Source organism: Temnothorax longispinosus, chromosome 1 (genome assembly GCF_030848805.1).
Source record: "Temnothorax longispinosus isolate EJ_2023e chromosome 1, Tlon_JGU_v1, whole genome shotgun sequence".
In the NCBI taxonomy this organism is placed as follows: Eukaryota; Metazoa; Arthropoda; class Insecta; order Hymenoptera; family Formicidae; genus Temnothorax; species Temnothorax longispinosus.
Genome location: NC_092358.1, coordinates 25,914,016 through 25,927,471, shown reverse-complemented (window position 1 = coordinate 25,927,471; position 13,456 = coordinate 25,914,016). Strand labels below are relative to the sequence as shown.

The 13,456-nt window shown below is 40.8% G+C and overlaps 1 protein-coding gene across 8 annotated transcripts in view; it reads left to right on the top strand.

Annotated features, from left to right (window-relative positions):
* LOC139821178 (unconventional myosin-XVIIIa) overlaps positions 1-7,528 on the top strand; it is a 46,213-nt gene extending 38,685 nt beyond the window's left edge. For 7 of the 8 annotated variants that reach the window (XM_071792042.1, XM_071792051.1, XM_071792033.1 and 4 more), the window contains 10 exons: positions 269-412; positions 499-588; positions 2,826-3,185; positions 3,256-3,410; positions 4,107-4,230; positions 4,326-4,780; positions 4,913-5,225; positions 5,443-5,706; positions 5,922-6,259; positions 6,393-7,528. In XM_071792042.1, the coding sequence (XP_071648143.1) occupies positions 269-412; positions 499-588; positions 2,826-3,185; positions 3,256-3,410; positions 4,107-4,230; positions 4,326-4,780; positions 4,913-5,225; positions 5,443-5,706; positions 5,922-6,259; positions 6,393-6,399 (2,250 nt within the window). In that variant the 3' untranslated portion in view covers positions 6,400-7,528. Of the gene's footprint in view, positions 1-268; positions 413-498; positions 589-1,212; positions 2,587-2,825; positions 3,186-3,255; positions 3,411-4,106; positions 4,231-4,325; positions 4,781-4,912; positions 5,226-5,442; positions 5,707-5,921; positions 6,260-6,392 lie in introns of those variants that run through there. The other variant, XM_071792084.1, reaches the window with a different exon arrangement.
* Positions 7,529-13,456: the final 5,928 nt, after the last annotated feature.

The following is a 13,456-nucleotide window of genomic DNA, read 5'->3' as shown; positions in this document are numbered from 1 at the left end:
TTTACTCGATTAGTGTAGAAATTACTACTCTACGTGTTTAAAAATTGCCATCTCACTCGTACTAATGGCTCTAAATCTACAAAGGATTGCGCGTTTATAGAGATCCCCGAGGTTTTTAATCTGGCAACTAATCTGGCAACTAACGAAAGAAAGAGCGCGATGGATATCTTCGCGCCGTTTAGGCTTTCTTAATTATAATTTATGACGCTTCAACGACCGTCTGTATAATGACAATCCGGATCGAATCGTAAATTAAATTCTCTTACAGCTGCAAGATCTTGCAGTGCGATGCATCCAAAGGAACGTGAGGAAGCTAATGTCCGTGCGAGAATGGCCTTGGTGGAGATTGTATGTGAAAGTCGCGCCCTTGTTGAACGTCCATCGGACCGAAGATCAACTAAAGGCGCGAACGGTGAGAGAGAAAAATATTTTCCATATAATACGTACGTTCTCCATATGATCGATCTTAAATACATTTTTTTTTCTTCATTTCAATAGGAAGAGCTCGAGCTTCTCAGAGCAAAAGTGGAACGCTTGGAACAGGAACGCAATCACCTGAAGCATGACAACGACAAGCTGGAGGCGAAGGTAAGTTAACGCGGCGAGACCATCCAACATGGATACTCATTTTTAATTGCGCAATATCTTTTTTCTCGCGACGGTTAAAACACCTTAAGTGGCTTGAACGCCCGTTACTTGAACCGGGGGAAGGCTCGTGCTGCAAAATGCGCCTCTCTGTTCTACCATCCACCACAACGATTTTGCGTGTGACCGCATGATGAACTTAATAGAGGCAGTCTCGAAGGATACATTAAGCTCAAACTGCCCGATTAGGCATTCGCGGCACGCACGACGCGCAATTGGGTTAAGCATGCCAGACGGCTCGTATCGAGCGTGCGCAACTATTATCGTGACTCGACCACTAGACTATGCGTTACATTACCATTCTAATCTGCGGCTAATGTATAAAAACACTGGCAATCAACGCATCTTCATAAGAACAACAATTGCTCGAAGAAATACCATTTCGAACCTTCTTATCGTTTAACAACAAACAATTAAGTAAAACCACCATTTATTAGTCGCCATTAATTAGTAAACGGTGATAAATCTCGCGTAATAATTTTTCTTTCTGTCTCGCATTAGCACATCTCATACTATTTTATACGACACGACAATTTTTCTTTCCGTCTCTCTTCGTCTGTTCTACTTTGATAAATATAGAGAGATAGTTCCTAAATTTTCTATCAAAATGCTAGTTTTACGTTTCTCTTTCACGATATTTTTCTCACGAAATCTACGAAGAATCTGGCGAATAGCCAGAATCACCGTCTCGCACGTTTCTCTCCGTCTTCATCTCCCTCGCCCGTCCTCTCTTTCTCGCCGTCTTCCCCTGAGAATAACTCGGAGGTGACCGCCTCCACCGGCCGCCTTCAGCGGCGAATCGGCCGACCCAGGAAGAGGCAGTTGCATCGCGACTCCTTGCCGACACGGGCGTCCTCGTCGTCGTTCAGCATTACGCAATTCGCCGTAGTAATGTAACGAGTCTCCGGCATCTCGGCCGTTAATTCAGCAAAGCGAATGAAGCTGCGAAAGAAAGCCGATTAAAATGCCAATTCCGCGACATCAGCTTCGAAAGTTCAATCAATCCATCTCACGCTCTCATGACTGGATTAATCCTACATCAAATCGATATTCTTGAGTCGATTTTCACATCCCTGCGTCAACGTATTCGCCAAGATGCCCTCCGTGCCGACGAGGTACCCGGATACTCCTTCTCCGTCTCATAGTAGTCGGCATATGAACGCATTAACATCCACCAGTTCCGACGAATCGCTCGAAAGAAACGACTTGATGAGCAATGGCTCGCCGAGTTTATCAAACTCCGCGAAGGGCCTGGCGAAAAGACCACCCTTGCCGCCGCATTGTAACCATCAGAAGAGACCGTCTAGCAGAGGACAAGTTGTCGGTACGAGTCACACGATGCGGAGTCCTTCCCCGTGCAGCGTCTCCTCCAGCGTTTCTTATCGCGCAAAATCCCTATCCACCGGGATGAGATCGCCGTCCGTTCTTTCCTCGCGAAGCCGATTGTCTCGGCTGGAGTCGCCGACCTTTTCGACCCCGCCGCGGAGAACGTACCCTCGCGAGAGCACGCGTTCGCCGTCGGTGGAGGACGTTCTGGTCAAAGAACAAGCGCCGGTAGTCTTCGACGCGAGTCTCAATTTCGTTCTGGGCTGCGAACGGCAGAGGGTGAAGCAATCCTTCAGACCTACCGCGTCCCACTTAGATTCGTCTACCGCCTCGTCGTATCTCACGTCGAAAATCTCCCAGTTTTTAAAACGTACCGATCACATCATGGACGAGTGGCGGAGCCTTGGTCACAGAGATGATACGAACGACGAGCCGATAAGTTTTCCGCACGCGCGTGATAAAACTCGCAGCGTGATCGGAAGGAGTCAGAGCGCCACGAATATTATGATACGCGGCTATCAGTATTACAGCAGATCGAACAGCGTAGCAAGGAGTCCTTCGAGGCGCTCCCTGTCCCGCGCTTCGGAGGACCGCACCTCTGATGGAATGCAGGAGGTAACGTAACGTGCAGAGCTATAAAGAAACAATGGTTTCAAAAATCGGAAACTTTTCAATAAAAATAATTTCTATACGAAGTGTATACGATTATATGATTTATCTTACTTCAACTTTAAAAATATTTAAAACTGAAAGACTCAGAATGGGGGGGATGCAGAAAATACGAGACATAAGTTGATCCGTGGTTCGCGTATAGCGTGTCGTATTCGATTTCCTTACGCGTTTTTCTGTTTCAGCTGAGCGAGATGACCGCGGACTTCGCGGAGGAACATTCTACGTCGACACTGGCGGCGGAGAGGATCGATGCCGAGACATCGGAGCGACTGCGGCTCGAGCGTGAGTTGCAGGATGTAACTGAGGCTAACAAGAATCTTCAGCAGACGACCGAACGGCTGGAGATGGAATTGCTCTACGCGAGGGCTGCCGATTTGAACGGGGTCGCTTCCGATGGCGAGGAAGGTGAGGACGGCGGTGTTTATAGGCAACGGTACGAGCACGCTATCCGAGAACTCGAATTCACGAAGAGAAAAATGGCGCAACAGCACGAGGACGATCTGGAGCAACTGGTTGGACTGAAGAAACAATTGGAAAAGAAGGTACGTCAAATTATTCCTATTATCATGACGAGCATCACCTTTATCATTGTCTTCTCGTTTTGCCGAGCAGTTGGCCGATGCTTACGAAGAGGTGGAGGAACAACGACAAGTCGTCGGACAGTGGAAGCGACGAGTTCAAAAACTGAACGGCGAGATGCATGATCTAAGATTGCTATTGGAGGAACAGACCGCTAGGAACAACCTCCTCGAGAAGAAGCAGCGCAAGTAAGTCTTCTAGTAACCAATAAGTCAACGAAATTACAAGAGTTTGGGCGAATTGCACGTTCTGTCACGCTTTGAGATATACTTGTGCATTTAATCCACGGCTAATGGTCGACGAGTCGGTATCGGGTGGTAGCTCGCTCTATTCTCATTTCACTCGTGGCAACAAGTGTCCCTGGCACTTCGCCAGGCCGGTGACGCCACCCAATGTATACTGCCAACGTTCGGCGACGCGTCCGGTGTGCTTGTAAATCACGATTGACCGTTTGCGAAGATAGCTTCCTGTTAATCTAAATGCAGCACGCGCCCGCTGGCGATCTCGTTACAACAGCAAGATTGGATTTGTTCCCGAAATCTTTCCCCTCATTCAGTCAGTTCATCCCCCCCAATACATATTAAAAAATTAATTTACGTTACATTCAAACATAAATTTGTTTATTATTTATCATTTATTAATTAAATTAATTTATTCATTTAATCCTAATAGATCATTGTATATTATAAATATAAAAATGTTTTTCTCGCAGAGAATATTATTAAAACCCTTAATTTATTTTTAAATAAATATATTTATCTATTTTTAAGAATATAGACGTAATATGTTAAATTTATTACATATGTGCTAACAATTTATAAAATTTGTTACATATAATCGCGAAATAAACATGTTTTACTTATTATGCTAATAATCACATTTAGGTTTGATTCGGAGACTCAGAATCTGATGAATGACCTTAGACAAGAGAAAGCACAACGTGAAAGATTAGCGAGGGAAAAGGAGATCGCGATCGCGGAAAAATTCACAGTGGAACAGAATCTGAGCGTGAGTACATTCTTCTTCTCATTTTTCTCGTTTTTCCCAGCTTAAGAAAGTTGAATACATAATATTATACATATCTGAATATATTATTATAATAGGACGCAAGACTAGAGATCGAGCTGAAGGAGGAAAGACTTCGCACATTGACTCAGGAATTAGAGGAACTTACTTTCGGCGGTAAAACGGAGGAGGAAGTTGCGCAATTGAAGAAAGCGAAGCACGAGTTGGAGAAACGCGCGAAGGACCAAGAGGAAGAGTTAGATGACCTGGCCGGTCAAGTGCAGCTGCTCGAGCAGGCGAAACTTAGGCTGGAGATGAGCATCGAGCAGCAGCGCAAAGAAATGCGCAAGGAAATGCAGCAACGCGACGAAGAGCTGGAAGACGTTCGCGGAAACGCGCACAAGAAAGTTAAAGCTCTCGAGTCGCAGTTGGAGAATGAACATGAGGAGAGGACAATTCTTTTAAGAGAAAAGCACGAATTAGAGCGCCGTTTAGTGGCTCTGGAGGAACAAGATCGTGCCGATCGTGCAGCGGAAGCTGAGACCATGCAAAGGTAATTCACAAAATTTTATATTTTTTTCTTTTTCATTTTGTTCCATAATTTACTTTACAAAAATTTTTTTCTATGTGCATAATAAAAATTAAAAATAACTAAACAATTCGTTATATGTTGATAATTAAACAGATTGAAGAGAGACTTGAAGAGAACGAAGGCATTACTCAGGGATGCACAAACAATGCTCGAAAGATCCAAAGGTGATTCGACGGGTAAAGCCGCGTTGCGTCAGTTGAAAAATCAATTGGAAGACGCGGAGTGCGCCCGAGCAGTAGCGATTAAAGCGAAACAGGCGTTGGAGCAGGAGCTAAACGAAACGCAAGCAAGTCTGGAAGAAGCTATGCGACACCGTTCCGAGGCGGAGGAGCGAGCCAATGCAGCCAATCGCGAACGCTCGGAGCTGTTGTCTCAATTGGAAGAAAACGAGGAGGAGCTTGCCGAGGTATGTTATTTTATTCTTTGTCTTTAAAAACAGCAAGTTAATAATTCATAATAATATAATCAAACGATCGTTATCAATTTTCGCGGGACGTGACTTCAAGTACCTATAAAGTGCACAATTTTTAAAAATTTCAACATTTTAAACTTGGTGGTGACTATGTTGTTTAAATAAAAATTATAAAGTAGGTTTTTAAATGTATTTTATTTCCCAATTAAAGGTCTTAAAGAAATATCGAGCCGCGGTGCAACAAGTTTCCGCGGAGCAAGGCCAATTGCAAGAGGCACAAGTGCAAATCGCCGCACTCGAGGCGGAGAAGTCATCGCTGAAGGACCAACTGGCGGAACTAACACAGCGATTAGAATCAGTGGAGCAACTCGGTGATCCAACGGCAAACAGTCTTGCCACGAGACGTTTAGAGTTCCGTGCCAAGGAGCTCGAAAGCAAACTCGAACTGGAACAGACCACGAGAGCGCGTTTGGAGGTATTGTTGGAACTCTACCTTTCACAATTAACTATAAATGATTTGATTTGACTAAAGCTATATAAGAACTTACTCTGTCAATCCAAATTTCAACTAAATATTAAATTTAAAAAATAATTCTCTTCAAATTAATTTTTTTCCAAAATATGTGATCTTTGAATAAATAAATTAACACTACTAAATGATAACTATTTGCCTCGTCTTTGTTTTCACAGACACAAATAGCACGGCTGAAGGAAAGCGTCGACAAGTTACAAACGGAATCAGCCTTACTCAGAACGAAGGAGCAAACCGCCCAGGACGCGGCGAGACGACTGCAACGATCTTTGCGCGACGCGCGCGACGAAGCTAGCGCGGCGATATCGCGAGAACAGGAGGCCCTACGTGCTCGTCGTGATATAGAAAAATCTCTGGAAGCCGCAGAGGCTGAGACCAAGGTGGCTAGAGACGACCTCAGATTGGCACTTCAGAGGATCGACGATTTACAAAGTGCTATTCAAGGAGAACTTGACTTGGACTGTAGCGAGGAAGCTACCAGTGAAAACAGTGACAGGTAATATATACAATATATTAAAATATGGGATAATGATTACAAATGTATTTTAAACATATTGACATTCCATCTGTTAAAGAATAATTTTGTCACTGTTTGATTGGGTTATAAACAAAAAATATTTTTTCTCTAGTGATTGATCCGAGCCATCATCGGACTTCGAGTCCGATCAAAATGATGAAGGTACGACTGAATCAGGATCAATAAATCAAATCGTAGATGGACTTTCCTGTGCATCCGAGACATCGAATAGAACGTGAACCCTATAGCCGCTCGTATCTAATGTATGATCGTAAAAGTGATAGATCACAGTCTGGAGAGACGAAAGACTGGCAAAAACGAAGAGCGGTTACAGCTCGTGGTCGCGATAGATATCAATTTTGTGCTACTTGAACAACGCTATTGAAAGAGTTGGCGTTCTTTCTTCATTGTTATAGGGAATAGAGTCATTTCGAAGGCGCATTAAACTAGCACAGGAGCTAGCGGTTGACGAAATCAAACTTACGAAGTAACGGCCAATAAGCTAATTAATTGCGCGGCCACTCTCTACGAGCAATGATAAACTTTTTAGGTGCTAACTATGTATAATTCCCTGAAAATCTCGATGTCGTGGCTAATATTCGCACGCCGCGTCTGGTCGTGCGTCCGCGGTGCTATTATCTCTATCCGTTTTTTGAAACGTCGATGACAACGACGTCGTCCCTTTCCAGTCTTCCACAGAAATTCGAGCCATTTCTTCACAAACGCGAAATGTGAATGTCGATGAGAATTGCGCGCATTGCGCTATCGAACAAAAATCGAAACGTAGCATTTTTGATACAAGTAAGTAAACAAAAAGTTTCGTGTCTTTTCATTAGAAAAGTATAAACAGGAATTTTGCAATGAGCTTTGCGAAGTAATAAATTGAAACTTTATTCTCGGTTTTAATACCGACGACCCAATATTTGAATATTAGGTATTTATTATCGTATTTTTGTTCGATATCACACATGTATGCCACGCGTATATTTTCTCACGCGGAATTAGCTCGAGAACGATCTTCTATTATACTTAGGAAAGGACACATTGCGCTTTTTATTTTTACGATCTACTGCCTTCAGGCTCGATTATGTTTCATATTTGTATAATAATAAAGGAAATGAAAGAAAAGGAAAGCACGAAATGGAAAGGCAAGAAACGCGTGCCACGACTCGAATTGGGGCTTTGGTTTCGTGTAAGGATTCTCGTGTAACTTATTGCTTTGTAAAATGCAGATCTCCTATTTAATTACTCGAGAGTGTTTCTTTGTTGTACCGCATCCCCTACTGCTCCACCGTCCTTAAGTTTGATCGGAAAGCGATGGACAAAAAGTTCGCGAGAAGAAGTCAAAGTGGAAGAAACAGAGATGGAGAGATGAGATAGCCAGCGCGAGTTGCTTATCAAATTAACCATCACACATAAACCGAGTCACGCATACACGTCCCGTCCTCTTCGACTTTCTTCTTTGAACCGTCAGACATTGATTTCCCGCGGGATAGCCTTGCTCGCCAAAGTTCCAAAGTAAAGTTAAGCTCTTTTCCTTCTGCTCACCGCACTCCATTCCCTCTAAGCTCACCCCATCGCGCTCTGTTTCTTCATCACTTCCATAGCCAGACTCTCTCTCAGTTGGACGAATAAAGTGAAGGACAGCAATTAAATTGCGACCAAGTTGCTGTCGCCTCCGTGACAACAGCGGAGACAAGCGAGGATGGATGAGCATTTAGACTGCAAAATCATTCTCCTCGTGAGGTAAGTCCTATATAAGCCTATTAAGCCGTGAAAATAATTAGAATATGACGCGTCGCGAATAAATCTGCAGAAGGCACGAGTTATTTAACAAATGTTGATAATTTAATTACATATTATTTTTGGCACAGATGCGTACGGGATATATCAATCATCTATTACAGTGTAGTTCGAACAAACAGCAATGTAATTTTATCTATCTCGTAACTTGATCATTTCATGCAGTGTCAATTGATGTAGCGCGTAAAACTTTTATCTTTTATTTTACTGACATTGGCTATCAGTATTGATAACATATAGTAGCTTTGACGATCATACGGCTCAATAATCATACATATAAGCGTACTTCATATAGAGCGAGTAAAAATTCAGCCTCGACATGACTCCTCATTAGAGATTACGTTATGCGTACGACTTCCATTCGCGACTCGCTGCATGCTCCGATTAATTACTGCACCATACGAGGAGTTAAAGCATAAACGCGTGCGTCGAAAACCACGTAATTGTCGCTATTAGCGAGTCAGGAAAAACGTAAAAGCAAAATTAATGGAACTCATCACGAGAAAAATGCGGAAAAAGAGGGAATTATCACGACACGTAGTTTTCACTTCTACCATATCATATTGTGGAGTGTGATAGGATACTTGAAAATTTTTTGCAGCAATTTTATCTCTTCCTTTTTACGAAATCGCGAAAGCAAATTTTATGAAAAATTTATCTTATTAAATAACATGACCTCTAATGCAAAGTTATCGCTTATTCGGAAAATTGGCGAATAAGTAAAAGCAAAATCGCGCGTGTTTTAGTCTTTTTGCATTCCCAGAAGATTATTTAGAAAATGCTACAAGGAATATTGAGCAATTTTCCAGCGCATCATAAATAATAAGCTAATTAAAGTGGACTTAGTTCGCCTAATTAAATAACATGACCCGTAATGCAGTTATCGCTCATTCGAAAAATTTTCGATAAGCAAAAGCGAAAGCGTAGTATTTTAGTCTTCTTGCATCATCCACAAGATTATTTAGAAAATGCTGCAAGGAATATTGAGCAATTTTCAAGCGCATCATAAATGATATATAAGCTATTTGAAGTGGACTGGACAGATTAATCTGGCGTTTGCTAATTTGTTGTTATGTATTTTGCAATTGATTTGTATTTATTCATTCTAATTCGCATCACAGCCATTGATCGCTACTTAATCCGCTATACAGAAAGCACGAGCTGTCCGAGTTTGCGCGGGTTTAATCGTGACATTTAACAGCCTGGTCTAGCGACTGTCAATTCTGGTCGTAAATCAGTCGTTTGTGTAAGTTATCATTGCGTTATCATTGCTGAAAGGCTTACAACGAAGCTATGATTAATGCGATAGTGCAAACCGGCTGTCCAAATTATAATTGCACGCATCTTCACTTACATAAAAACCGTCTTCACAATTATCAACGCCCGTGTTAGTTAACTTTTCTTTATCAAATTTCTAATATTTCTGTCACGATTAATACACTATCAGCCTGTAGTTCTCGCATGCATTATAAAAGTAAATAAAACAAATGAAACATAATACAAGCAAATTCTATTTTATTTGGAAAGTTATACAATTGAGAAAATATTTGCACTTTTATTTACGTTGTATCTTCATAAACAAATCGATTTTCATACGGCGCCGTTAAAGAGGAACCAACGCCGCAGTTTTTTTTTATCGCAAATATCCTCAATAAATACTTCACGCATTGGCTTCTCACAAAGCTTCAACAACAATGCGGTTCAATTTGCGACTTTACAAAATAAGCTAAATAAAGCACATAAAATAAAATGCTAAAAATAGAATGGCTACATGTGCGAATATGAACATGTGCAAGTCGTATCACATGAAGGATAATAAATGAGACAATTAAAAATATGGAATTTTAATATAAGAGATCAACGTAGTTAGGGAGAGCCGGCACTTATTAACTCTCGCCGAGTAATTCGCGAAAATTTACAAGAACGTACATTATGGAGAATATACGTTGACTTTACTGCGAGAATGAATTCTCTCTTTCTCGTCTGACTTTTATACCCTTGAAACTCTAAAAAACTACAACAAATAGCAGCCTCGTTACGCGGCTTATAAAACAGCAAATAATACCGCTAAAATATTCATTATTCTAAGTGTTTTTTAAAACAAGGAATTCATAATTTTACGACATCGTACACGGCAAAGAGAGTATACATAAATAATTCAATCCTATATTTCATACTTTCAGTGAGCGCAACAATTATGACTCGCGTGACACAATGTCGATACGAATCAGAGATTACCGCGAACCGTGTCTTATGTACGGCAAGCGTGTTACATAAGCGTTACATAGCGCCTCATGAATTTTTCATCGCGAACATGTAGCCGTCCACAGGCCCGTGAAACGTCGAAAGTCATTGCTCTTGTCGGGAGATCAATAAGAGGGTGAAAAATCGCGCGTCTTGAAAAGATTAATGTCTTATATAATCCCGCATCGGCGCTGATTTATTCCGCATAATATGACGTGTAGCGCACTCGTTACGGCGCGGCGGTAACACACCTCTAGCGCCGCAAAATCGAACGTGACTCGCCTGAAACCCAACTGAGGCAAAATTCATACCAATGTGAATTTAATCAAATCGGCTTCCGCACATTTAGCGACGCGGAACCGTAAATCTTCCTACAAGAATCTTCCCCCGATATTTATTTTTTCGATCCCGATATAAAATCTTACCGCAAAAATCTGTCAACTGTCACGCAAAAAGCCTAATAAACGTATCCCTTTCTTCACTTCTAATATCTTCTATCCTTTTTGATATAGAAAAAAAGAGATCTAATGGATGTCTGACTGTGCCCCGGATGGATAAATGGATTTATCAGTGAAACTGAGATAGAAAAAAAAAAGATTAAAGGAACGGGGAGGATTGAAACGTCGATATTTCATCGAAATCGTTATATAAGCTTCGAGTGTCATCCTGTATATCTCGACATAGTGCTTTATACACTCGATACGCAGAACAATATATGGAAGACTGTACAAAGCGCGATAACACGCAAACCATGCACGAAATAAATAAAAATATTTCAATAAGTTACGCAGACATTTAGAGTATTTCGAGCGAATAATCTGTTCTATCTGCGATTAATCTAAATCGACCTTTTTTATTACATAAATCGTTATAATCAAATTAAAGCCGTTGAAATCACCATAGAGAATCGGTTCATCAATCTCAATACAGATTGTTTTTTTTTTAAATCATGGAGGTATAAAAGAATTAATAGAACTATAATAGAGTTTAATTTTATTATCTATTAAAAATGTTAGTACGTTATACTTTGTTAAATATCTACTGCAAAATAACGAAACCAGATGCAACGTTAACGAGCGGACAGGCAAATAAACGCGGCGTTCTTTGGCTCGAAAAACGCAGGAAAAAGTCAAAAGGAACAGGTCGATATTTTCGCCAGGCTCGTTTCGCCGTGCAAATTGCGTGCGCGCCACTTTAAATTTTAATCGCTCCGAGCGGCAGGCGTCTGCCGCACATATTCGCGTTTGTATAAGGACGACATAATGAGCGCGCGAGCGCGCGGACTCCGGGCCCCGGGCGACGCCGATTAACTGAGGATTACTTTAATTAACTTTACGCTCGCGACGTAACGACGCGGGAGCGCAGCCAGCCGAGCTGCGTTCAAACACGAGCAAGCGCGATTCTTCGCTTGAGACACGAATCGCACGGCGTTACGTTTCGTTAGGATCAAAAGCGCCTTCGCTTCGCGCAACTGGCGTAGCAACCAGTTGTTGAACAGAAATAGTTGAGACAATGACGATTTACGTAATTGTAAGGAACGTAAACTGAAACAATTTGTCGCGAAATGCATTAAGTCGGTAAAGAGACTTGCCATTACTTTATTCGAGAGGGTGGAATAAATTTGTCTAATACAAATTTTCCTCTCTCTCAAGACTTATAAGTGATTTATAATGTTACGTGAGATCACTTAGAGATAACGAGAAAAATAAATCGAAGGATCGTTATAAGATATAAATATAAAACTAAAATAGAAATAGATATTTTCGTATATGTAATCTGAAAGGGCAGTTCACAGTTCCAGTCCAGATTTATCCTCGGTGGATCGACAAAATCCAGAATCTAGATTGAATCCTATTATCATACGTCTTGGCAAACAGAAACAGTTACAAAAAACGGATCGTAGTTGTTTGTAAATCGGTTGAGAAATTCTTACGAAATTGCCATTATCAAGATGTTCTTATCTCACTAATGACGGTGGCAAAATCGGTTTAAATCGACGAAAAGTCTATCTCGATGTAGCCAGTTGCAAGGTAAAAAACGATTTTCAGTAATTAAGAAGATAACATTCATAAATTAATTATACATTCATGATGACGGTTTTATGCGAGTAATATAAAGCGAGACATTTTGTTTCGCAATATAACAAGCATGAAATGCAACGTGATGATAATAACAATCTCACTGACAACATCATACTATACATAAAATGGCTAATAGCAAAATATATTGAATAACTACTTTTCAAGAATTGTGTAAATAATGAGATACAGCAATTATATAATAATGACCTATTTAATAATTTCAAATTATATAAGTTTACATAAATTTCAATTTAGATTGATGCAATATTCTATTAAAACGTTTGGACAATTCAATGTACTCCATTTACAAATATAAATTTCTGTTACATTGAAATTACACTTGTATTTACCAATTGAGACCGAAGCTTGCATAGAAATTAATCATGGAACAAGCGCAACGTGACGTTCATCGCTCGTTAATAATATATCAAGCTTGATCTGTCAGTACTCTTATGATTAATTAAGTTGACACACATGTTGAATGGATCTTAGCAATCTCAGAAGACGGAGTACGTAATTAAAATTTCTATCAATCTATTGTCTTCTGTCGCAAAAAGAAATCTGATTAATTTAATGTCTAAACTGCTTGAGTAAGTGATAATCAATGTAACGGCATTATCAACATATTAACTTATCAGAACAAAGTCTTCAAGTAAATTTGCTTTTAAGTTGTTATAGATATGGAAGTGGGGACGGACACAATGGAATTTTCTTGACAGCAGTAGTTTTGTTAACGAATTACGTGTCTTGCAGCTAAAAATCTACGTCAGTTCACGTCCGACTGCGGCAGCAATCAAAGATCAGTTTACTAATGTGTCACGTCGGAATAAATTCTTTGAATCACTGGAAACTCCTGCATAGCCACAGCTTTGAAATGTCAGATTATCCCAGATCGTGCGTATTCCAAGAGAACCGAAACTATCCGTTCTGAAACGCAATCAGCTTAACTCCGAAACGCAATAAATCCCTTTGACGCATCGCGTGCTCGTTGTTCCCGTTATTGAATCGCCGAAAGCGCACGATTAAGACTTCGATCGATTCCCTTTTC